Genomic DNA, 24,658 nt, shown 5'->3' with positions numbered 1-24,658 from the left:
GATGCTGGGGCCTAGCAGCTACCTAGGTAAGACGGGAGACTTGAGAGGTATCAAAGTCTTTGGCAGTGCCAGGTCCTCGGCGTCGGGAACTTGTATCAGCGCCAATAGTGTGATGCAAATCATGTTTGGGGGCCGGTGGCGGATTGAAAGGATGGGTCGCACAACGTCCGCCACTCCGGCTGCTTCACAACACCGTCTATGGGCTTGCAGATTGACCGACCGTTACATAGTCCATCAACGGGTAGTTGGGGGCCGTTGGAAGATGACAATTAGGCACTTACGAGGGAGCGCGAGAAAACTTTCCTCTCAGCTACCTACGTCGGTCTTTGGCCACGGAATTTTGTGATATCTATGAAGCATCTCACCAGGAAATTTCGATATGTTGCAAGATTTCACCAATTACCATTACTTCAATTCTAAGAGTGAGTTTCAGTAGTATGTCGGACCGGAAAATCTGGTCATTCTGCTTGACGTCCTGGCCCCGAGATATCAAATTCCAAGCTGGTATGCTACCATTGGGCGCCTACGAATTCAGGCCTTTTCCAATCAATGCAGATACTAAGGATCATGTGGGTTACATAGGTAAAAGGGCGGCCTAATGCTACGCAGAATGAATGACCATCGATTTTGTATGGAGAAATCCACCGCACTAGACACTGCAGGAGTGAGGCAAAGCTCAATGAGCCTCGCAGCTCAATGTTGTGCAACGGGAAAAGGAAGTCCGCCTCCGCTCTTACACTCGTCATCACCCCACGACGGGTCCGTCCAAAGGTACTGGTGCGTACCTTCGATTGGCAGACTAGAATGAAATCCTTCATGCGACCCTGGCAATTTCTTGTGGCTGCAAGCCCTTGTCTGTCTAGCCAACACCAACTTTTGGAACAATTCTGCGGCCGTCATTGGCTCAAGATAATTTCTCCCGGAATCAATGGCAGCACTCATTTCAATACGGAGCCAAGATGGTCGGTCATTCATGTGAGGATGAAGATTTGCTGTCTGTCAGCACTTGAGCGACTAGCCCGAAAGTCATTGTCTATTTTACACTTCGTTTTTCAACCAACATTTGCTCCCACTGTACTGAGTACATGACTGCGTGAACACGTTTTCTTCCTCTTTATCAACAGATACGATTCAAGACTCGTCATCAATCCGACGCAATGAGATTCCTCTGTTGGCTGATGTGCTCAAGCACACCTAAATCAAGATCTGACCAGATCTTCAAGAAGCTGAAATCACGTCAGCTTGGATATGCTCATCTGTTGTGATCTGATCGTGTCCTTTATTCACGTAAATAGAGCTCTTCCGCCACCAGTGAAGTGATGTTGCCCTTGCGATCGATTACCATTGAACATAAGACCCGTGTACTTTCATTATTTCGAGAAGTAAGACATGGAGAAAAAGGAGTTGTTCCCGGGCCTCCCTCCTTATAGGGACCCAACCCGGGGTTTGCTCTCGAAATTACCACCGCCATGGATTCCCTATGGCCAACTCATGCGCCTTGACAGGCCAGGGGGGTTTTACGCGTATTATTTTCCGTATCTAATCGGCTTCACCTACGCGTCTTGCATTGCCCCTACACCCCTCGGGCCCAAGCTTTTACTTCCCTGGGCCTTGGTTCTCTTACCATTCAGTTTGTTACTTCGCGGAGTGGCCTGCACCTGGAACGATACCGTGGACCAGAAATTCGACCGCTGCGTAAGGCGAACATGTCACCGTCCTGTAGCCAGAGGGGCTGTCACAACTACGCAGGGCCATATCTTCACTCTCATTCAGGCAATTCTCCTCTACATTGTTGTGATTAACCTGGGAGTTTCCTCAACCTGTCTTTTCCACACTACTGTCACAGTAGTGCTATTTTGCGTCTACGCCCTGATGAAACGCGTCACCTACTACCCGGAAGTCGTTCTCGGAGTCCCCTTTGCGTGGGCCATTTTCTTCTCCGTTGCCGCCCTGGGAATGGACCCCCTCGATGCTCACATTGTTTGGCCAACCGTGACCATGTTTGGGTCGAATGCCCTATGGACCGTGACATACAGTGTCATCTATTCCCACCAGGATATCGCGGACGACGAGGCGGCCGGCGTGAAGAACATGGCGGTGCGGTTCAAGAACGGCACCAAGCCGTTGGTAGGTCTTTTGACCTTTGCTCAGGTCGCGCTGCTGGCAGTTTGCGGAGTGTGGGCAGGGTTCGGCCCGTTGTACTACATCGGCTCTGTCGGTGGCGTCGCGGCGGCGATGGCTTACTACATCTATGATGTGGACTTGGCCAAACCAGAGAGTTGCTTTGCATGGTTTGGATATCAGTTTTGGACTGTTGGGAGTGCATACATGCTTGGACTGGCGGGAGAACTCCTAAGACGAATGCGAATATAAGTCAGGACCTTGTCCATCTATAGATACGGAGAAGCGAGGTTCAGTTATTTACCTCCCAAAGAAGGCACGAGCAATCAACCGAATCAACGAATCTTGCAACATCAGAATTGGGAGCCTATTGCAGCTTGCTTACTGTTCGCCCCGAAAGTAGGGTCAATTGCAGGTGGAAAAAAAGAAGATTTCGAGGAGCAAGATTTCGAGGAGCAAGATTTCAAGGAGCAAGATTTCGCTTTCCGAAGTGACAGCGTGTGGTCCAGAATTGCTCTCACTCAATCAATTTTTTCATATTCTTCATGTTCATACAATCATTGAATGCCTCTGGGCACAATAATCTGGCCTTTTTCAGCTTGGGTGTTAATCATGAGGTCCACGGCTGTACAGCAACAGCCGAGAGTAACATTTCTTAGGTAGCTTCATTAAGTCATGATTTCTGAAGACTGACTGTAGTCTACAAAGCATTCAATCTCCATGCAGAGCGAAGCCCGGCCATTCTGTTCTGCTCTGATATCCAGCGGGTTCCTCGATACGGCATTTGGGGTGAATTAAAGTATCACAGCATCTTGCCTTTTCATCACAAGACTGTAGGAGTCGTACCCTACATATTCATAAGCCAGCCCGCCAGTAAGACAGCTCCGATCGCGCTGGTCTTGTAATTTGTTGCCCAAGTCAGGAAATCAGGCCGGAGCCGGCCTGCACCAGAGGTAACATTATCGGTGGTCCCATTAATCGCGCGGACACATTGTACCCCGACGTTGGTTGAAGATCGAGTTCCGCTGGACGACAGGTGGCCGAAGATGGTCAAAACGGTCCAGACGTTCTGGCGGGCTGCCTCACCAGCCGCGGTGGCATCTCCGGAGTCCGTTGGCTCGCTGCCGAACGCGTAGAAGCGATTGTCGTCAAGTACGGTCTGGTTGATTGCTGCGCGTAGTCTGATGTTAGACTCCACGGCCGGGAGCGAAAAGACTTAACTGGTTTTGGGGAGAGAACATACCAATCGCCGTGGTTCTGAGGCTGTCAGATGGGAAAGAATCGGTGCATCTTGCTGGCAGAACGAAACTTGTACAGTTTCCACTTGTGTCCATGCCATTCGTGGTGGCTCCACCGGCACCTACAGAGAGTGCTTGGATGCAATCCGTCGAGAGCACGTTATTGCACGAACCATCCAGCGTGGTAGAATTGTCCACGTTGTTCGTTAGCCCTGGGTATACGACAGCACACATCCTCCAGGTATCGTCCATTTTCATATTGTCAGGTGCTTTGATGTATAGAGTCGTTGCCTCGAACACTTGGTCCTTGTTGACAGACGAGTTCGTGGCGTCCGACAAGGACACGGCTTGCTTGACAGCTGCCTCGAGCTTCCATCCGTCCACAGACTGAGGCGTACTGTCGGTGGAGACGTCATACCCAGTAATGTTGAACGCGGCTGCGTCGTCGGGCTTGTCGGTATCTGACTTGAACTTGCTCGGAGGAAGGCCATACGGTGCTGCCACGCCCAGGTCACCAGAAGCGATGGAGCCGGAACTTGGGTCGTATGCACACACGTAGGCAGGTGTCTCGAGGAGTACAAGAACCCAGACGTAGGCGAAATTACTGCTCAGCATTGTGACGTCTCTTTGGCCTCAGACCTAACTGCCAAAGGAGAGGGGGTGACGTCTCTTGAAACGTAGCGGGGCCTGGGGATAGATGGATGGATAGAAGGAGGTCGTGACGTAGGTCGAGACCCGTTATGGAGATGAAGAATGATACCCAGTACAAAAGTGTATCATTACACTCTGGGACACAGCTAAATGCATTGGATCGTGAAAGACCGCTGTGAAGGAAAGGAAAAGGGGTATGAGATGGAACTAGCTGTGCCTATAGTTGGAGAACCCCGATCTCACGAAAACAAGACGCGTGACCCAGGAACAGGGGCGTGGATCTCTATTCTGGAACCCAGGTCCCGAGGTCTGTTCAACCTCAGATGAACCAATAATCAACTCGAGAAGCGCGACCTTGAGTTCAGTTCGCAGTCCAAAAGGGATGACCCCTTGTAAACGGCTGCTCATGACATCGGCCAGAGCGGGACCCAAGACGGGAGTGGCTTCCACGGAGGCTTCCTTGGGAGATCTTGGAAACCTTAGCATGAATGAAGCTTCATAGCACAAACCTTGAATAGTCATGGGGACTCCGGTCGCACAATGCGGCAACGAGGGCCGGGGGCCAATTGGTGGGTGAGGAGTGGTTGGACTGCATGTTTCATGTTTCGAGTTGGAAGGCGAAGGCGGGGTTGAGCATGGGAGGCGTGACCAGGAAGCATCGACGGCAATGTCCACGGGTTGCAAGGTATTGGTATGTGAGTACTTGAGACTAATCTCCAAATGCTCCTCCACCAGGCTGGTAATTGCATCCTATCAACCCGAACCAGCACACTGGATGATTACGGAAGAATAAATCGAGGAGAACCCTTTTCTTGTTGGTCAACAAATCAACAATATCGGCAATCTCACCACGGCCGGCATAGACCAAATTGTTAGGAGATGCGTTGGCACTTGGCTTCTAATATCATGTAGAGCGGAGCACTCAGTAGGAAGAGGGCCCAGCCATCGTGGCTGAAGGCTGGAGAGGATGACAAAGACGACGACGAGCCTGGCGATAGGTGGATTCATGGATAGGAGTTGATTTACTGCATTTACTGCTTGCCCATATTGCTCTGTTATCTTATCTATTGTTTGCTGACAGGCAACGGCATAGAGGCAGGAAGGAGCAAGGCGAAGCAACGTTGCCATATTTAGCAACAACTGGGTGCCTAGGTGCCTGGCAGTTTGGAAGCGGACCCTAGCCACAATCCTCCCGCACTACGGGTGCAGTCAGCACTTCGTCTCTCATTCTCGTTCTCACCCATTTCCTTAGGCAGACTTGCTTTCAGTCGCAGATTTGCGCCACATTTCACACCATCTGCGCGACCTTTGTCGCTTTTCATCCCGTGGGTGGCAAGCGGCTATCCTGTCGCTTGGGACGCTGTGACACGTCGATTGCCGCCGAGTGACTGAGAATGCACGTCGCCAAACAGACGAACAGGACCCTAGTCGCCGTCACATCACAAACACCGACCCTACCGTGCCTACCTGCGCTTGTTGGCCTTGGCTAAACCCCTCCTGTCTACACCGTAGACCAAGTCAAGCTCAGGATCGGCATCCTACGCCTAATGACCTGGATGGCTCCTGCAGAAGCCTGCCCAGTGCCCACAATCCACAGCCATGTCAGCCACAGCGCAGGCTAGACTGGCCATTCGGACGGGGCATGGGCAGGAGCCGACACGACCCAACTGGTCCAGGAGCGGCGATGCCATGGCATAGCACCGGCTATGGCCATGGCTATGACCGTGACTCTGACGTCTGGACTGCCTCCCCTCGGAGATTGGACCCTGCCAGTCTCTCTTCCTCATCCTCCTCCTCCTGGGGCTGCGAGCTCAGCCGCAACCCGACCTGTTGGTGCTAGAGCTAGAGGCAGTCATTTAGCGCCTGCCCCAAAGCATGCTTAATGTTAATGACGCCGTTGGCCTCCTGTTCGGCGTCTAAATCCTTTCCTCTCTACACAAAACATTACTGAAAAATTCCTCCAGGCCCTGATTCAGTTGTCTTGGAAAATCCCAAACGACGAGCTCATTCAATTGACGGAGCACCGGCGAGTGCCTTGACGATCTTCATCGACAATTTGCTTCTGTCGTCCTGCAAGGGCCCACCAAATAAGCTCAACAGGCCCCCACGCCTGCCCACACCACGACGTACCGCACCGTACCTCATACACCTTACCCACGATGCATTTTAGACCCCAATCAGGGTGGCTTTTACTTTTACCACTACTTGTCGCAACTCCGTCATTCGCAGCGGTTCACAGGAGAGCAGTGAAGAACGATTTCTCAGACTATCCCTCTGGCACGCAACAATGCCTGAACGATGCATCGGACGACTCACGTTGCAGCGGCAACACGGTGCCCCAGATGAACCAATGTCTTTGCGGCAACGGTGGGGATTTTGTGACCAATTCCGCGAAATGCATCGCAGCAAAAGATCCTGACGATCTGGAAAGCACCTGGGAGGTCTTGAGTTTGCATTGCTCCGATTCAAACACGCCACTGTCCATCTCCAAGAACGAATGGATGGCCCAACAGTCAAGCATTTCGACGTCTTCCACAGCGAGCAGGACCACCAGCAAGACGGCTACAACAAGCATGATGACTACAACTAGCGCAGGGCACACCACCACTGCGACAGTAACAAGTACGCCGACACCAACGTCGGACCCGGCTGCAGAAGACAACGACAGTGGTCTTTCCGGCGGCGCAAAAATCGGGGCCATCGCGGGGTCAGCTGCTGCGGGAGTTGCGCTCCTCGCCGCCGCGCTCTTCTTCTTTTGTCGCTACCGGAAACGCAGAAGTGGCGCCGCTTATGAAGAGGTTCATGCCATGGGCACGCAATCACCATTCAATCGCATTAGCAAGGAGCCCGCACCCTTCGGAGCCTCCGATGCGGGCGGACACCCGAGTTACCACTCAATGACGGCCTCAGATTTGGAAAGTACGTCTGACCCTCGCAGGAGCTGGCACCCCTCACCTGATGGCCAATCAGTCCCGTGGTCGCCGGGTGCGTTCGAAGCCGTCAAACATCACCCCGGTTTTGGGAATTTGCCGGCAGAGATCCATGAGATGTCAACAGATAGCGAAAGACCAGTCTCCATGTCGCCGTCTGCTCCTGTGGAAATGCCGGCAATATCGGTGACCTCGCCTACTGTATCACCAACTTCCAGATATTCGGGAGCGGATTGGGACGCTCAGTTGCCCCAGGAGCCGAGACGTTATGAGCCGTACCGGCCAGCACGGTGACCCAGCTGGACTTTGACTGGACTGGACTAAACTAATGCCTGTTTGACGCATTATTGCTTTCTGGGAGCGGCGGCGTTCGGGATTGTTTTATTTTGTCTTCCCGGTGGAAGAGACGGAACACGATTTGTGAGAGATCACAAATGGTGCATGTTGTATTTACCATGTATAACCTCTGCATCTGATAATGTATGCATGCCTGGGTGCTGTACCCGGTGGTCAGAGATTAGCCTCTTGTGGTCTTGGATGCATAAGTGTCTTGCATTGGCATGACGGAATTTACCAGTCACATTAGTATCAAGCTGTGCGACTCTCAAGCCTCGTCCTCCAACATCATAATCTTGCAATGCCTAGAACGACCGGTGTTTTCCGGGATCGTTTCTGGCATTTAGCTCCGGACAAGCACATTCTCAGCCAAACAATTACTGATCCTGTAGGGGACCAGGCCCAATACGAATGTACCACGGCATTAGTTGCACGGCATGGGCCATTGATCGAGCGGAGACGACAGGCGGCGATGTGCACCAAAAGACGTCGCGGGACGCTGTGGCACCGGGACGCGGCCGAGGATCACCGTCAGCAAACCGCCGCAATCAGGCGGTCGATTTGAACCATCCTTCAAGGCACCCGGCACATCTTCCGAGAGGTCATCGGTGCCCACAGATGCGGCTTCAAATTCTTACCCGCTCGACATGACGTCCCATTTTCGAACTTCTTGGTGTGTGTGCTGCGCTGTGCATCTAAGATGGTGTTCAAAAGGTGCCAATCTTGTTCTGGGATGATGCATTTTTAAGCTGGGGCTCATGACATGGCCCTCAACAGTTGTGTCCCATCACAAGCGAGCTGCGGTCGGCTTCATGGGTCAATTGAAGAGATTTAGATTCATCCTACCCTGCTTCGAGTCATTGGCCCAACAACAACAACTGCCAGGCGCCGACGTAACGTGTCTTTCGGCACACGATTGAAACCGTTCTGGAGCGAGTTCAACATTGAACGCGCCATGAGGATAAGCGTCGTGGCGTCAGCGGGACGCTAATGATGCCTACCACCGGCAAGGAACCACTGAGAAGAGTGGGCCAGCGTTCCGTCTAGTCGGATGTCTCCACTGACTTTGTGGCTTTGTTCATCACCGTCTGCCGAGAACTGCGAGCTGCTGGGGCCAGTGACCACCCCGCAGTTCCCGTCAACGGTGCACGTTTCTCGTGGCACGCAGTCAGCAGCAGTGACAGACGCCAGAAAGTGACAGACAACCAACCTGCAGGCTGTCCTGGTCCAGACCGCTACTCCTTAAGGCCACCTCGAGGCAAATCGCGATTTGTCCCTGCTGAACCCTTGTTTTCGACTGGTTATTGTAAATTCCACCTTTCAGCCGCTTTTCCGACGTCTTCTCGTGTACTGAGAATTTTCCGTTGATTCCATCCCGATTTGTTACCACGGGCGAACGATGAGTCTGCAGTGCTTTTTCATCCGTTCTGTCTATTTGCTTCTACCTATGTCATGATGTCCTCGTCCCCGTCATCCCCGTCCTACCTTTCATGGGACATTCTGCGGCCCTGTTTCAAGTGCTGCAATCAACTCTGGGTATGTCCGTTCCCGGAAAAGCTTAGACCTGACCACCCATCCCTCAGGGTCGAGACAGCGCCACGGCCCCTTGCTGACGGATATCTGCAGATCAATGAATTTGCCATCTTTGGAGAATGCGTCGGTGCCATTGCATGGATACCCACAGTCTTCGCGCTTCTACTCTTAATATCGCGATATGGCCTGCGGCCGGCATGGCACCGTAGGCCGATCTGGCTCCGTGATTTCGCAGCGGAGGAGCCTGGAGAGGCAGAGGGCATCTCGACCGACCTCATCCCCATCAAGAAGCGGGCATGGGGCCTCTCGACAGTCGTTCTCGTCTTGGGCTCGACGATTGGCCTTGTGATCAGCATCCTGGCTGCGCTGCACCCAGCTGCAGGTCCACTGTTCTTGACCCCTTTGATACCACATGTGAATATCCCCAAATCTTGCCCATCAAGCCAGTACTAACTTGCATCGAGGTCGTTACGATAATTATTTTACTTATAGAAAGGCCTCGATCAACCCCCGGGGCGGCACTCGTGCTACAGGGCGCGCTGCTGCTCATCCAGCTTGTCATGTTCAGCACAATCTTGCAAATCTTTTCTGGGTCAGCCGTCTGGGTTTGGGGGGTTGAGACGGTCACCACACTCGCGTCGATGATTTTCATCCTGAACATGCCACTACGCGACCCGCTTCTCCACAGCGAGGATATTTGCGCCCCTCACTCGACGCCCACAGTCAGCCTGCGCAGCCCCGAGGATAACTTCACGATGTGGCATTGGATGTCTGTGGCTTGGATGTCGCCGGTCGTAAAGATGGGGTGTCAAAGGCAGCTTCACGATGAGGATGTATGGACTTTACCGCTCGAATTCCAGCACAGCCGCCTGCATCGGCTTTTCAGAGACGTCAAGGGGTCGGTCCTAGCCCGCGTGTTCAAGGTCAACGCACCGGACCTGATAATCACCACGCTTCTGGGCATCCTCGAGTCAATATGCTCCCTTGTACCGGTCGTCTTCCTGAAGCAGCTTCTCGCAGCTCTCGAAGGAGAAAACCCCAATCGGAACGTAGCCGTCGTCTACGGAGTTTTTATACTGATGGCACGCCTCATCGGCGCCCAGTCGGGTGTTTTCAACCTCTGGTTCTGCCGGCGAGCTTACGAGCGATCTAGGGGCGAGATGATCACCATGATTTACGAAAAGACATTGATGCGCAAGGCATTCACTTTCCCTAGCGACATCGATGATGACAACAGCGAAAAGAAGAACAAGGGCGAGGCGAGCAATACAGGCCCTGCGTCCATGGGCAAGATTCTCAATCTGATGCGCAACGATGTCTACGAGATCGCCCAGCGTTTCTGGGAGTTCGCCAATCTATTCACGAAGCCAATGAACTTCGTTCTCACAATCGTCCTGATCTGGAAGATTCTTGGGCCCGCGGCATTAGGCGGTGTACTGCTGATTCTGTTTGCTCAATTCCTCAACATCTTCATCATCCGCTTCCTTGTCAGCTGGGAACGCGGCCGCCGAGCTGTCACCGACGTCAAGCTCCAGATTACGTCACAGTTTGTCGAAGCTATACGCCACCTACGATGGTACGACTGGCAGGACAAATGGCTAGGGAACATCCTGGCCTCTCGGCAGAAGGAGTTGCGGTACAGGGTCATCGTGAACCTGCTTAGCAAGGCCGTCGCGGCAACGAACAAGATTTCTGCCTACTTCTTCCCCGTGGCTGCTTTCTACGCGTACACCATCATTGGCAAGCAACCGTTGCGGATTGATGTTGCATTCCCGGCACTGAATTTGTTTACGATGCTGAATCAAAGCCTGAACGAGTTGCCTGGTCTTATCACCGTGCTTTTGAATGCGAGTGTAGCCATGGGTAGAATTGAGAGCTTTATGGCTGAGCCGAACAAAGAAGAGGAGTACGGTTCGGGCTCGGGTACCTACGGCGAGTCTGGTACAGAGCGGCTTGGAGAGCTCAAAGTTACGTTCCGAGATGCCTCGTTCTCGTGGCCGGGCTCTCCGGCCCATAAACAAGTTCTCTCTAATGTCTCCTTTGAGGCTGGTCCAGGGGTCACGGCCGTGTGTGGCAAGGTCGGCTCGGGCAAGACGGCGCTGCTACATGCCATCCTCGGCGAACTGGACGACCGGGGCGGAAGAAGGACGGTGCCGAACGAGATGATCGGATACTGTGCGCAGACACCTTGGTTGCAAAGCATGAGCATCCGGGAAAACATATTGTTCTCGTCCGGATACGATGAGGTCAGGTATCGCCAGGTCCTGGCAGCATGCTGCCTGATCCCTGATCTGGCAAATTGGAAAGCTGGCGATTTGTCCATGATCGGAGAGAACGGTGTCGGCCTCTCGGGTGGACAAAAGGCGAGAGTCGCACTGGCAAGAGCGATATATAGCAGGGCAAGGGTATTGCTTCTGGACGACCCTATTGCCGCATTGGACCATCAGACTGCCGAGACGATACTGCGGAATCTTTTAACGAACAAGACGTTTATGGAAGGGCGAATGATAGTGTTCGTCACTCACAGGATGGACCTGTTGACGAAGCATGCGGACCAGGTACTCGAGATCTCGCAATCCGGGTCTGTTACTGTCATCTCACGCGAAGAAATCAGCAACCACGAGGAGCTGCTCCACTTTGCAGCCAAGGATGAGCAGCGCCGCCAGTCAGTAGATGAAGAAGAACAAGCCGATGCAGATGAGGATGTCATCCCTGACAAGTTCATCGAAGAGGAATATCGTGCTCATGGTGGTGTGATGGCTTCCGTGTATTGGAAGTACATCAAGGCAGGTAATCTGTGGTACTGGGGACTTCTGATCATTCTTTTCGTCATGTTCCGAGTGTCACGATTGACACACTTCTACTTCCTCAAGGTCTGGGGAGAATCCTACGAGCCAGGTGGATCATCTCAGTTCTATCTCGCCGCCAACAATGAGCCCGAGTACAACTTTCAAGCGACCAACACTTCTCCCTTTGGCGTCACTACTGCTTCAAAAGACTGGTGGAATATCGACTTTGACCTACCACCCCCAGACGTCAACGTGCGCCCATGGCTATTTTGGTTCTTCATCATCGCACTACTGCAGTTCATATCCTTCGTCCTCTCTGACCTCACCATCGTGCTCATCATCTACACCGCGGGCAAGCACCTTTTCGAACAGGTCATGCTGAAAGTTGCCAACGCGACATTCCGCTTCTACGACGTTACCCCTGTTGGCAGGCTGATGAACCGATTGACGAGCGACATCGGCACCATCGATGGACAGATTGTCACACAGATTCGTGACGTCGTATGGTACTTCATGTTCTGGGCATCAAGTCTTTTTGTGATCGCTTCCACGGCGCCCGTCTTCCTCGCCATCGCCCTTATAATGACGACCCTCTTCGTCTTTATCTTCATGCGCTTCCTGCCTGCCTCGCAATCTCTACGCCGCCTTGAAATGGTCTCCCTTTCGCCTCTGATGTCCAACTTTGGCACACTTCTCGAGGGCTTGACCACTGTGCGCGCCTTCCGCGCCCAGCCGCATTTCCAGGATCGCATCATCGTTACCACCGACGCCTTCCAGAAGATGGATCATTTCTACTGGTCGCTCCAAGCATGGCTCATGTTCCGTTTCGACGCCCTCTCCGCGCTCTCGACCTTCATCCTCACCATGTCGGCCCTCTTCACAGGCCTCGGCGCCGGCACGGTGGGCTTCGTTCTCGCGGCAGCGGCGAACTTTGTTGCCTGCACTCACAACATGTGCCGCAAATACGGCGAGCTGCAGATGCAGTTTGTATCCGTGGAACGTGTCATTGAGCTCATGGACCTAGAGGAGGAACCCCGCGGCGACTTCGACCCGCCAGCCGCATGGCCGGGCTACGACGACGAAATTGTATTCGACAACGTTACGGTCCGGTACGCCAAGGGCCTTGATCCATCGCTACGCGGCTTGAGTTTCCGCATCCCTGCCGGCGCAACTGTCGCCGTCACCGGCCGCACCGGTAGCGGGAAGAGCACTCTTGCACTGACATTACTGGGCACGATGCTGCCAGAGTATGACGAATCCATAAACACATTGGGGAGCATCAGAATAGGAAGCGTCGACGTGGCAAAGGTAGACAAGCACGCGCTGAGACGGCGCATCAGCTTTGTGGCGCAGGATCCTGTGCTGTTCCCTGGGACGTTGAGGGATAACCTGGATCCCATAGGCGAGCACTCTGATGAGGAGTGTGAATTGGTGTTGAGGAGGGTGCTTGGCGCCGTGGATGAGCTCGAAGACGGGCTCGCAAGTGGCTCAATAACACCGGGCGGCTCACAACCCACATCCGACCCCCACAGTGAGAGCTCGTCGTCCAGTTCGAGCAGCAGCAGTGGCGACGTCGCGGCCATCGACACGGAGGAGAACGGCAACGGCGGGCCCAAACCCACCAATGGACAGGCAGCTGTCATCGTGACGAATGGCAGCGACGACAGCAGCAAGCAAAATGCGTTCTCTTTCACCCTCGCCACGCGGATTGATGGCGGCGGCAAGAATCTGTCCCAGGGGCAGCGCCAGCTCATCGGTCTGGGCCGCGCGGTCCTCCGCCGCAGCCCCGTGGTCATCCTAGATGAGGCGACGGCGAGCATAGACAAGAAGACCGCGTTCTATATCCAGCAGGTCCTCAGGGAGGAGCTGCAGCAGAGCACGGTCATCACCATTGCGCACCGGGTGGAGGCCGTCAAGGACGCGGATTTCGAGATTGTACTAGATAAGGGCAGGCTTGTAAGGGCTCGAGGCATTGGGGTTGGTAGTCAGTGAAGTGGCTGTGGAAGGACGTAGGATTTTTGTCTTGCCTGATTTTGGAATGAGTGAAATTTTGTATGGATAGGTGGTGGAAGGGCGGGATCAAAAGGTTTGGAGTGGGATATATGTTGACGTGCATTTTCACGAGTGGCATGAGCAACGATGATAGATAGAATGGGTTGGATCTTATTTGAACACGTGTAGAATATCGACTGCATAGCTAAGTAGATACACCTTGGTCGTGGCATTTTGCTTTCGAGTTGGGATGCCGTCATCCAGGGTCAATGAAAAGGCACCGGAAACAATTTTGAGCCCCTCAAGCGCTGTGATATGTGATACCTATACCCAGTCCTTTTTTCCCCTTCTTTTCTCTACCATCCTGGACCTTTTACGGAGTGTAGTCCCAAATATCGACTGGAGCAGGGTCGGGTGGAGGAAATGCGCGTGCCTTGGACTTTTCTATTTCTACTCTAAAAGTTGATGCGCAGTGCCCGATTTCCTTCTTGTGGATTATTGAAAACTTTACAAGCTCACAAAGATGATCAATTGCGAAGTATCTAATAGTCCAAAAGGAGTTGCTGCTTCAAAGACGACTGCTCTCGCGGTTTTTACCAGTCAACACGGGCAAATGTGAAAGCTGGATCAGAGCTGCACAGTGCTCTGGTCTCTAGTTTCCCAGTGCCTGGTCGCTTAGGATCGATTTGGGTGCTTTCCCTCAATGAAACCCATGACTGGTATCGATTTTCTGGTAAGGTGTACCGAAGTAGAGCACTCCGGTATCGTAGACGTACTGAAGATGCTGTTGATCAAAGCAATCGCTGTATCTCATTACCCTACATTAACTGCTCTGCCGTACAGTATGCATCGTTGTTGCAATACTGGAGTTGAGATACACACGCAGTCGCGCAATTACATAAACATCACATCTGGCAAATTCTTTGACTGGCATGGCATTCACATGCCTGATCAAGGTGTGGGCGGCCTCATTCGGTGTGTCAAGAAAGATTTGGCTCAGACCTTCGGGAAGAATGCCTTGGGACAAGGATAAGTGTTTCAACACGCAAGAAACCCAACCCATGGATCGACGGAAAAGCAATTTGACGTCGTCATCCAAGGTGGCCACGATGTGTCACAGGTTGCCGTTGTTTGGCTTTTTGGGCGGCTGCTTTGCCGATGGCCATCACCTGCCCAAGATCCCAGAAACGAGTTGTGGCATGAAATCGGAGTCTCAAAAAGCGCGTGCTTCAGCCACAGGAGGACAGCCGAGGCTTCCCTCACCATCCCTTTGCCTCCTCATGTGCCTCGTCAGAACTTCTCCAAAAGCAAAGAGATGTAGTTTGAGAGTGCAATCATATGCGTATTGTCGCTGTCCATTCAAGGTGGACCTCTGACTGGATGCACAATCAATTGATCACATCCGTATACAATACCCACTGTCTCGAAGATAGTACGACTTTCGAGAAAAAGTTTACAGGAATGAATATTTTAAGCATGTGAATGCTGATACCCTGACCACCGGTCACAAGGAAAATCAGCTGAATCCCATGGTTGATCCTTGACCTGGATTCTGCGGGGACGACCGCGATGTGCCGCCGCATGAACGGCAGCTATGTCGCGGATCTTGGCTTTCCTCTTTCAACCTACCGTTGCGACCAAACAAGCGCCTCAGTTCCCCGCCTGGCCACCATCTCCCCAGGTGCCACCTACCAGAAACCCTACGGGTGTGCTGTGATACTGTTCGTCCCCCATGCCCAAGTTTGCGTAATGCCGGGCTTATGCTTTATGCTTGAGATATAAACAAGGAGCCGCATTGATCTTGGGTGACAGCTCTGGATGTCTCGACCTCGGCATCGTGAGCCACATGTCGTGAGCACGAGCGGCTGCTCAGATGAAATTGTCAGGTTCATATGATGTATAGAGCTTCAGAGCGTATTTAAGAGAAGTGTGTTCCGCAGGAGACTCTCCCAAGAGATCACTATTCCTCACCAACAACAAGCGAACAACATTTCCATCCATTTCCAGCCAAGTCATCTACTACTTCAATCGCGATCATGTCTGTCAAGAAAGTGCAGGGCCACATTGACGCTATTCAGCGCAAGCTGGAGAAGTCCATCAAGATCGCCGACAAGGGCCCCAACATGAAGCTCGGTGACGTGATCAAGCTCGGGCGCAAGACTAATTCAATTGTCTCTGAGATCAAGAAGAGCATCAATGAGTACGATGTGAGTAGACTCCAGGGCTATTTACCAAGTGTCTAGAAGTGAAAGACAGGAGTACTGACTCAATCAACTAGGGCGCTGATCCTACTCCTGAGGAGGCACAAGTTATCCTCACCAAGATGGAGAAGGTCGTAGACTTGACGGAGAAGGAGTTGGAGACCATGGTTCAGAACAAGGCTCGCATTGACGAGTTGCACGTTGGAGGTAGGTGGCTCCTGCTGACAAAATCCATTTACCTTCTCCTACATCAAATATATCCGAATTGTGTGTTCATAATTGATAAATCCAGAGCTTTGACTAATTTCTTTACACCACAGGTCTTGTCAAGAGGAACTTGCTCAGCAGCCAGGAGGCAGGAGCCAAGTTCTCTGTGAGTTTGACCGAGAAGGCTCCTGATAACCTCAAGCCTTCCGCCACGGCACTCGAGGAGAGACGCAACAAAGCTTTCGAGAAGGCTGTCTCCGTTTTCGCCAATGCCCAGGGAGGAGAGGACCAGGCTGACGGAGAGGACGACTCGGACTAAGCGTGCAGATGCCGTTCCTTCTTGAGACGAAAAAGCTTCTTCATGACATTGATATCGACCACATCTGTAGATTCAATAGATAGAGGTGCAGCTTGCCAGAATGAAACAATGTCAGTCAGAACGCGTGCTACTCGGCAACCCCTAAATGTACTTTCGAGCTTTTTGCCCCCCCCCCCACAATGTCCAAATTATTGCGAGACTCGCAGTCATGATACAAAACAACTAGCAGGCACTTGAGTTCTGCGTCGAGACGTATTCAAAATCTAGTTTTTTTTTTTTCTCTCGCTCGGCGTGTCTACCGTCCTATAGAGAAAATCTGCACTTTTAATACGTAGCAAGTGTATTGACTAACTAGGGACGCGCTGAGAGATTATTCCACAAATGTTGTTTGATTATTCATGAGGAAAGAGATGATGATACACTTCACATTCTCACCGTTGACCACGCGCTTTGCCCTGCAGTGTTCATAACGGTTGCCTGAAAAGTCTCGGAATCAGCCTACTACCCTGATCTACTACCCTGATGGGTGATGAAGTCACCCAACAGAGAATCAGTGTCCTGGTTCCTTGTAGTCTGTGAGTGTATTAAATAGCTTCCTGTGGATTCTCTGAACTCTTTCATGTATCTGAAGTCTACTCAGAGACCGCTGGGGCTTTGAAGGCCGCCATTGTATGAATATGCCTCAAGAATCGTTGAAATTTGATACATAGCTTCCAAACAGCCCAAGAATGCTTTAGCGATAGGATCTGCGCCCGTAATTTTTAGATTCTGTGGACGTTCGTCTCAATTCAACTTCAGATGAAGACGCTATCAAACCCAAGCTATACGTGAATACCTTGGTAAACTTTGTAGTAAATGGCTTCTATTTCTCAAATGCGGGCAACTAAGAGAGTTCGGACTTGACTTCGACTATCTTGATTTCTACTGTCACCGACCAACTCATTTATTTTTACAGTTTAAGACTCGACCTTTCTGAGGATGTTTTCTTGACTTGTACGCGTCAAAATGCAGACAATGTGGCATCTCCGCGTCCAAGACCGCAACGGTACTAGTAGGTATTTGACGGAGACTTCCAGACGGCCGAATCTATCCGCCCCAGCTTATACAACATACGGAAATTAATGCAGGCCATCGATTTCAAATCGCTTACGAGAAACATTTGTTCTGGAATTGAACGAAAATTGAAGGCAACACACCTGTACTGTCGATAGAAGACCCAAATCACGCAACACTGAAGGGTATGACGGATGTCTCCGTGAGCAGATCGTTTCCCATGCCTATGATTCGTAAGCACTTGGATGTCGCAGCCTTGATGATAAATACATATTTGCATTATTCGTCCGAGGAGGAGGGGTGTATTCGGCCCCGCATTAAAGGAAAGCTATTCTTTATTAAGAACCTTCAAGGGAATATAAGGTCATGTCAACACTCATCTGTTGCCAATTCTATTGCCCCTTCACCAAATTTCTGGAAAACATTCGATCATGGCTCCTATTCGCGTTGGACTTATCGGCCTCTCCGCGACCTCGACCTCCGGCTGGGCTGCCAAAGCTCATCTGCCCTACCTGCTCTCGCAACGAGGACAAGAACGGTTTCAGATTGTGGCACTGCTTGGTTCGACTGTGGAACGTGCTCGTGACTCTATCCAGCATTTCAAGCTCCCAAATCCACAGGATATTCGCGCGTACGGTTCACCTGCGGAACTCGCCGCAGACCCTGATGTGGATCTCGTTGTGTGCAGTGTCCGTGTGGATAAGCATTACGATACGGTCCGACCAAGTGTTGAAGCTGGTAAGGACGTTCTTGTCGAGTGGCCATTGACAGAAAATGCTGTCAGAGCAAAGGAATTGGTGGATCTCTCGAAGAAAGCCGGTGGCAGGACGGCTGTTGCTATTCAAGCGAGGCTGGCACCGTACATTGTCAGAATCAAGGACGTGTTGGCCAGTGGAGCCATCGGGAAGGTTGTCAATAGCTATGTCAACATCAACGGCAAACAGGAAGGCAGTGATGTTATATTCTCGGGTCTGGAATACTTTGCCGACAGCAAATTTGGTGGAAATTACTACACAATTTGGTTTGGGCACGGTCAGTCTGAATTTCAAATTGAATTTACGCCAATACTCCGCGGATACAGTCTGACTAACTTACTTCCTTTACAGCCTGGGATCCCATCCAGTTTGTACTAGGCGATGCGAAAGACTCAGATGCCCTACTACAGATTCAAAACCCCAAGATCAAGGTCTTAGACCGCCCGGGAGGCAAACAGGTGGGGGAAATCCCCACAAACTCTCCAGATTTGGTCCTTGTAACAGCTTCACTACCGGAGTCGCCAGTCAGTCGCAGCGACGCCCATTTGGTGACGGCGTGGCGAACTGGATCAGCTTTTCCAGACCCAGATCAGCCAGCCTTGGTTTGGACTATCACCGGCGAGAAGGGCAGCTTACGTCTAACAAACAAAGGGCAATATATCAACATGGGCGAAGACGCTTCAATTGAACTGCATGATCTGACGACAGGAGAGGCCAAGCCCATTGAGTGGCATTGGCAGGAGTGGCAGACTGAGTTCCCAGGCCCAGTCAGAAACATCGGAGCTCTCTACGAAGCTTTTGCCGAGGGCGATGAGAGCAAGTATGCTACATTTGAGGACGCTTTCATTCGTCATGAACAGCTTGACTCGATGCTGAAAAGATTTCAAAAGTGAAAAGCAATACTGTTCTGGGCTGTAATGAATGTCACAATTGGTTTTCGAATGTGCTAGGCTTGCGGATTGTGGCTTATTTTTGTCTGGGTTTTCTGATCGCCGCAATGCAAGAATTGAGTCCAAGTAATGCTCCGGCTATCTATTTTCTTGAACATCGTCAACAGATAGTAATTTGGTTTCCCGAAGTTTGAAAACCTTCGAAAGTCCAAATTACCGCTCAGAATTCGATTGCAAATCATGTGCCGCAAGAAACGCACCCGTCCTCTCAATAATCGAGGCTCTTCTATGTCAGCGTTGGAGCCTAGTGCAAGCCTGAAAAAAACATCCGGCTGACCAGAGGTCTGTATCAACATCTGTTCGCTCGGTAGGGAGCCTTAACGAGTAATCTAGTCATTTTAGGCCGTAGAACAGCCTTGTCAAGAATGCAAAGGCTATGCTAACTTGCAAAACAGAGTCAGCAAATTGGCAGTGGCTTACAAAGTTTGAAAACCAGGAAATGAGAGCACTCGAGTATTTATTCATCAAACTAAATGCCTATTTCACAGCGTCGAAACTGATGAGAAGACAGCATAGGCCCCTAATGCAAGAATGTAATGCGTATGAAACGAAAGTCATTAGCTTCAATCTCAATGTTTCATAGCAGCTGGGAAGACAACATTCGCCCACGTTGACTGGAGCCAGTTGTGTCCGGTGACATTCGGATCTTCTCCAATGAAACTCAACGGAAACCCTAGGTCAAACTTCTTAACACTCTCTAGAGAAGCAATCTGTTCGTCCGTCAAGCGAATGCTGAGAGCCTGAATATTATCTTTCAGTTGCTCCACCTTTCTGCAACCAACAATAGGAAAGACGTTTGGCGCCTTCTGCATGACATAGGCAAGTGCAACCGCCGTGACAGACTCGATTCCATGCTGCCCAGCGACCTTCAGTAGCGCCTCACTCATGCGGGTCTCCTCTTCTGTGAGCTCAGGCGCACCACGGAGTTTTTCCTTGCGCTGCTTGAGCTGCTGGGCTGACTGGAGCCGACCGCCTCCTAGGACGCTGAAGGGAGCCAGAGCCATGCCGAAGTGTCTTGCCATGGGTATAATTTCCCTCTCAAAATCGCGCTCAAGGATGTTCCAACGTCCCTGGTAGATGCTGAAGGGTGTCTTGCCGCCCTCGGTGGCGTAGACGTTTGCGGCGCTGACGATCCAGGCCGGGGTGTCAGAGACTCCCAGATAGAGAACCTTGCGCTCCGCCACAAGAAAGTGCATCGAGTCCATGATTTCTTTGATAGAGGTCGTATGGTCCCAGCAGTGAAGGTACAAGATGTCGATATAGTCGGTTTGAAGCTTGGCCAGGGAGTCTCGCAGGCTCATATACATAGCACGCTTGTGGTTTCCAGTGTGATTTGGGGCCGCGCCGGGTCCACCGAGTCGGTAGGACGCATAATCCATGGTATACTTGGTGGCGATGACCATTTTGTCGCGGTTCTGACGCTCGGCCATCCATTCTCCAATCCACTTCTCGGAGTCTTCGTTGTGGTAATTGTTTGCAAGGTCGATAAAGTTTCCTCCTGCCTCGACAAACGCATCAAGGAGCTCGAAAACTTGCTCCTTCGAGATGGAACCGGTTGCCTGAGACCAGGCTGAGCCTAAAGACATGGCGCCGAGTTGCAACGGAGACACTCGGATGCCGGCACTCGATGACAGAACCCGGAGACGGCCCAGCTCCGTCGACGGCTTTGGGACAGGTTGAAAGAATCCAGCCATTTTTGAGGGTGGCTTGCGAGGGTGGACTAAGTGTTCCTTCGTCGAAAACGAAAAGTCTTTAGGTCTGTGAGTGTGATTGAGACGATATTGATCTTGAGTTTGGGTTTGGCTGGATAGAAAGACCAGAACTCAATGAAGGGCAATGACTTTATATAACTTCATGGCTCAGAAGACATAGGTATGGAAACTCAGTCAGTAACTCGAATTCCGTTCCTCCCAAGCCACAGAGATCTTAACTCCGGTTACTTGACTGAGACTGCTCTTTGAACTATGCCCCATGCTGATGAAGCCGAGCTTCAGCCCCAAATGCACCAAAGCAGTCATTCAAGGTCCAGTATTGTCGTCAATTCACCAATCATCATTGAGGACAGTTGCGGACCCCGAATGTGCAAAGACCCTTGTCTAGCCTCAATCCGCCCTTCGTAATCCGCCGGCTTGATTCGGACACTTTCGCTTGCTTAGGAGCGGCTAGGTCCGAGGTCTTAATGCCGACTAGGCTTTCTAGTTTAGAAAGCGTTCAAATTTATCATCCAATCTTTTCTTCTTGACATTGCTTCACTAGAAGATGTCTGATTCGACAAGCTGGCTGGACCCAACCAAACAAAATCGCCACTTAGTCTGGGTGAAGTCGCAGCAATGTCAACGGCCACGCTAATGTTTGAACTGGGCAGCTGTGGTAGCTGATTACTTTCGCCATTGCATTTCATGTCTTGTGTATGTTAATCGTTGAGACATTATTTGAGCATTTTGACCAACACTTATTCCTAGCCTCTACCTATCGGCCTGATATTGTCGTGGATTTGGCACGCCAGGCTGCGAGGACAGAGAAGCGATTAAAAGTGAATCCAAGTTACGCCACGTGCCCCAACAGCAATTGCTGCACGTTTCTGGTCTGGGGTCAAGACTTTTCCACGGATAGCACAAGAAAATGTGGCAAATCTAGCCGAGCATCGTAAACGTTCTCAGTCCCTTTTCACTACCCTGACAGGCATATATTTCTTCGGATGCCCTGTTATCTCATTGGCCAGCATTCCCTGATAGGCTTGGTCTCCAAACCATTCTGGGTCGTCCTTGTCCCAAATACTTGATATATCAAAGTCGCGAATAGTCATGGCCAATATCGCTTTCAGCTCCAGCTGAGCCAATTCTTGGCCGATACAGTTACGGGGTCCCAGTTCAAATGGGCCTTTTCACAAGTTGTTAGTTCAATGCCTCGAGCAGCTGTACTTTGATCGGACACTAATACTCACGAAAGGCATTTTTTCGGACATAAAAAGGTTCACCCTCCTTTGCGAACCATCGCTCCGGGACAAACTCGTTTGGTCGGGGCCAAAACTGCTCAGTACGCTGCGAAGCTATACTGCAGCTGAATATCATCATTCCTTTTGTGGGATAGCGGATTCCCGTGTCCGGGTGCGTGAGAAAAAAATCCTCAGAGCCCTGACGAACAGTCCCGACAGGTGGGAAAAGCCTCAGCGTCTCCTTGATGACTGCAGCCGTGAATGGAAGCTGATTCAATAGCTGCGGGTTTGAAGATATTTTGGCTCGCACAGCATCAGTCTCCTTTCCAAAAACGTCGTCATGTTCGGCCCGGATGGTTTCCAACGCTTGCTGGTTTTTGTTCAGAAGGTGATAAATGAAGCACAGGGTCGAGGCCGTCGTGTCGTGGCCAGCAAGCATGAATATCTTAATCTGGGAGACTGCGATTTCCACAAATGTAGGGTCGACGCCTGGAACGCCAGAGGATCCTTGCACTTCGTCAACATAGGCTTTGATTGCGAGAGACATGATGGTCTTGGGCCCAGTAGAGCCGCTCTTGTTCTGCGCATGCTCGGCAACGCCTCGCTCGATCAGCGGCTTGACGTAGTTCTTCATGATGCGATTACTATTCCAAAACTGGATGCGACGGAGAGGGTGCATCGACTTGAGGATACTAGGAGGGCTGTGATCCGCGATGATCCAGCTAATAGCCGTTTTAAGTGATTCAAAGAACGGGTTATCTCCTTTTTGGCAATCCAATCGCTCTCCTCTGAACATTGTTGTCAGCATATTTCTTGTGCCACCATTATGACAATCGCTGACTACTTGTACTCACAGTGCCGCCCGTCCGATGATATCAGCAGTTGCGCGCATGGCCTTGGGCTCAAGCTGAACGATCTGGCCGCTCTCTGCAACATCACCCAACCAATCCCGGAAGACCTGGATCTCTTCCAAGAAGGCCGGTATCAAAGACATTAAGTTCTTGACGGAGAAGCCGGGGTTGAATATACTTCTCCACGTCTTCCAAACCTGGCCTTCCTGGTTGACAAGATCATTGCATCCACTCAGGATGTGGAATTCTTCTCGCATTTGGCTGTGCTTCGGCCTTGAGTTGTCCTGGGTGAACTGCGCCATGATATCCGGGTGGAAGACTGCTAACATAGGGTGAGAGAATGGCCAGACGTCGAGGTAGAGGACTGCTTGTTCCGCCACCTCAGGGTATTCCTTAGCAAGCAGCAGTGGCATGCACTGCTGGTGAAGGTCTGTCGGGTATTTGGCTTGTATCTTGGCTATTATCTCAAGATGTCCCAGCCAAAATGAATGAGGGAGAATTGACTTGACAGCAAGTCAGCGTACTTGGCCAAGGTTGAGACTCATGCATAAATGAGCAGGACTCACGACGCCATATTTCTGTGATGCGTCCCTAAACAACATCCGTACTTGGTACAGCCGGTAGAAAAAGCGGACGATGACAAGGACCGAGAGAACCGCTGCAGTGCGAGCGATAAGACCTGCGGTAGACATATTGTCAGGAAGTCCTATTATCGCCATCGTGGCGTTGGGTGATGCTCGCACGAACGCGGGTTATGTGCAGTGCCTGAGCAATGTTGCACTCATGAGAGGGGATGTGTGTCTTTTGACTCTGGAGCGATGGATTGGGCTCGGCCTCTTTGATCGCCAAGTTTCAGGGACGCTGTCAAGGTTCAATGGCTGCCACGGCTTGCCCCAGTCGAGTGGACCGTGCTAACAGGCCTTGGATTTGCAATCATTTCCGGGGGGTTGAGCTTGCTGGTGTCCAGCCAACAGCCAACCTCACGACTCGCTAACGTGGATGTGGGCCCGGTTTAGCTGGTCCGAGATCCGACGTAAAAGCACTCGGGGCATAGATCAGGATTTAGCGCATTAATGTCAGTAGGATCAAGCGACGACGCGTTAGATCCAGCTGTTTAGCCATATCCATGTGCTACTGGATCGTTGTTCACCGTTCAGAGGGCCTGCTGCATTTAACTTCCTCTAGCGTTATCACTTGACCACATGCTTCAGACGAGATGAACGGTGAAACTTTGCACTCGTAGGAAGAGCGACAAAGTTGCAAAATTGGACACTTGTTTTGACCAAGGGAAGGCCGGCAGTTGCAAATGATCCTTCTGGAACGAGCAATCTGAATCCTGCACACGTGCAATCAGCATATCCTTACCGACGGCCACCTCGACATGCTTCACAAAGTCCCTCGCATGGGAAATGGGTAGGTCCGGTCATCCCGTGTGAGTTCATGCACATGTAAACAACGACCCCTTTTGCTGAAGCCCGACAACTTGTCGAAAACCTCCAAAGGTATTGAATACAATGCCTCTTTCCGGCCATGTAGCGCCCAAGACCCTGGCTCCACACCTCCTGATCCTTTCGTTAGGTCAAGCTGAAGCTACCGAAGCGCCACATTCGTACTAATTTAGAATTGGACGACGGAGTCGAATGCCGTCTGGTCCTACGAGGCGTGACCATGGCAGGAAATGACCTGCCCCGGACAAGCTTGATAACTGACACGGATCCCGAAAATTTGTTCAACGTTTATCTTTCATATACAAAGCTCGAGACAGGTATTTGGAGAAGCCCAAGGCTATATTTGGAC

The 24,658-nt window shown here is 51.4% G+C and overlaps 8 protein-coding genes across 8 annotated transcripts; 5 read left to right on the top strand and 3 right to left on the bottom strand.

The window, feature by feature from the left end:
* Positions 1-1,706: 1,706 nt before the first annotated feature.
* On the top strand, positions 1,707-2,373 carry J7T55_006209 (uncharacterized protein; the record flags this gene model as incomplete). Its single annotated transcript, XM_053141785.1, has 2 exons — positions 1,707-1,719; positions 1,850-2,373. 2 exons carry the CDS (start codon positions 1,707-1,709, stop codon positions 2,371-2,373), a joined length of 537 nt encoding a protein of 178 aa, XP_053000975.1.
* Positions 2,374-2,678: 305 nt separating this feature from the next.
* On the bottom strand, positions 2,679-3,974 carry J7T55_006208 (uncharacterized protein; the record flags this gene model as incomplete). Its single annotated transcript, XM_053141774.1, has 4 exons — positions 2,679-2,746; positions 2,816-2,874; positions 2,973-3,291; positions 3,365-3,974. The coding sequence occupies 4 exons, from the start codon at positions 3,972-3,974 to the stop codon at positions 2,679-2,681; spliced, it is 1,056 nt and encodes a 351-aa protein (XP_053000974.1).
* A 1,678-nt stretch (positions 3,975-5,652) lies between these two features.
* J7T55_006207 (uncharacterized protein) lies at positions 5,653-7,234 on the top strand (the record flags this gene model as incomplete). The annotated part of the gene is made up of 4 exons (XM_053141763.1): positions 5,653-5,839; positions 5,975-6,136; positions 6,240-6,929; positions 6,981-7,234. 4 exons carry the CDS (start codon positions 5,653-5,655, stop codon positions 7,232-7,234), a joined length of 1,293 nt encoding a protein of 430 aa, XP_053000973.1.
* A 1,494-nt stretch (positions 7,235-8,728) lies between these two features.
* J7T55_006206 (uncharacterized protein) lies at positions 8,729-13,590 on the top strand (the record flags this gene model as incomplete). Its single annotated transcript, XM_053141752.1, has 3 exons — positions 8,729-8,812; positions 8,903-9,223; positions 9,343-13,590. 3 exons carry the CDS (start codon positions 8,729-8,731, stop codon positions 13,588-13,590), a joined length of 4,653 nt encoding a protein of 1,550 aa, XP_053000972.1.
* A 2,036-nt stretch (positions 13,591-15,626) lies between these two features.
* Positions 15,627-16,317, top strand: J7T55_006205 (uncharacterized protein; the record flags this gene model as incomplete). Its single annotated transcript, XM_053141741.1, has 3 exons — positions 15,627-15,797; positions 15,869-15,998; positions 16,112-16,317. The coding sequence occupies 3 exons, from the start codon at positions 15,627-15,629 to the stop codon at positions 16,315-16,317; spliced, it is 507 nt and encodes a 168-aa protein (XP_053000971.1).
* A 1,484-nt stretch (positions 16,318-17,801) lies between these two features.
* J7T55_006204 (uncharacterized protein) lies at positions 17,802-19,018 on the top strand (the record flags this gene model as incomplete). The annotated part of the gene is made up of 2 exons (XM_053141731.1): positions 17,802-18,402; positions 18,477-19,018. 2 exons carry the CDS (start codon positions 17,802-17,804, stop codon positions 19,016-19,018), a joined length of 1,143 nt encoding a protein of 380 aa, XP_053000970.1.
* Positions 19,019-19,644: 626 nt separating this feature from the next.
* On the bottom strand, positions 19,645-20,769 carry J7T55_006203 (uncharacterized protein; the record flags this gene model as incomplete). Its single annotated transcript, XM_053141720.1, has 1 exon — positions 19,645-20,769. One exon carries the CDS (start codon positions 20,767-20,769, stop codon positions 19,645-19,647), a length of 1,125 nt encoding a protein of 374 aa, XP_053000969.1.
* A 962-nt stretch (positions 20,770-21,731) lies between these two features.
* Positions 21,732-23,580, bottom strand: J7T55_006202 (uncharacterized protein; the record flags this gene model as incomplete). The annotated part of the gene is made up of 4 exons (XM_053141709.1): positions 21,732-21,955; positions 22,020-22,798; positions 22,865-23,364; positions 23,428-23,580. 4 exons carry the CDS (start codon positions 23,578-23,580, stop codon positions 21,732-21,734), a joined length of 1,656 nt encoding a protein of 551 aa, XP_053000968.1.
* Positions 23,581-24,658: the final 1,078 nt, after the last annotated feature.

Source organism: Diaporthe amygdali, assembly GCF_026229845.1.
Source record: "Diaporthe amygdali strain CAA958 chromosome Unknown NODE_1_length_4327563_cov_65_473760, whole genome shotgun sequence".
In the NCBI taxonomy this organism is placed as follows: Eukaryota; Fungi; Ascomycota; class Sordariomycetes; order Diaporthales; family Diaporthaceae; genus Diaporthe; species Diaporthe amygdali.
The sequence above is the reverse complement of the archived record's forward strand: the minus strand, read 5'-3'. Positions and strand labels throughout refer to the sequence as shown.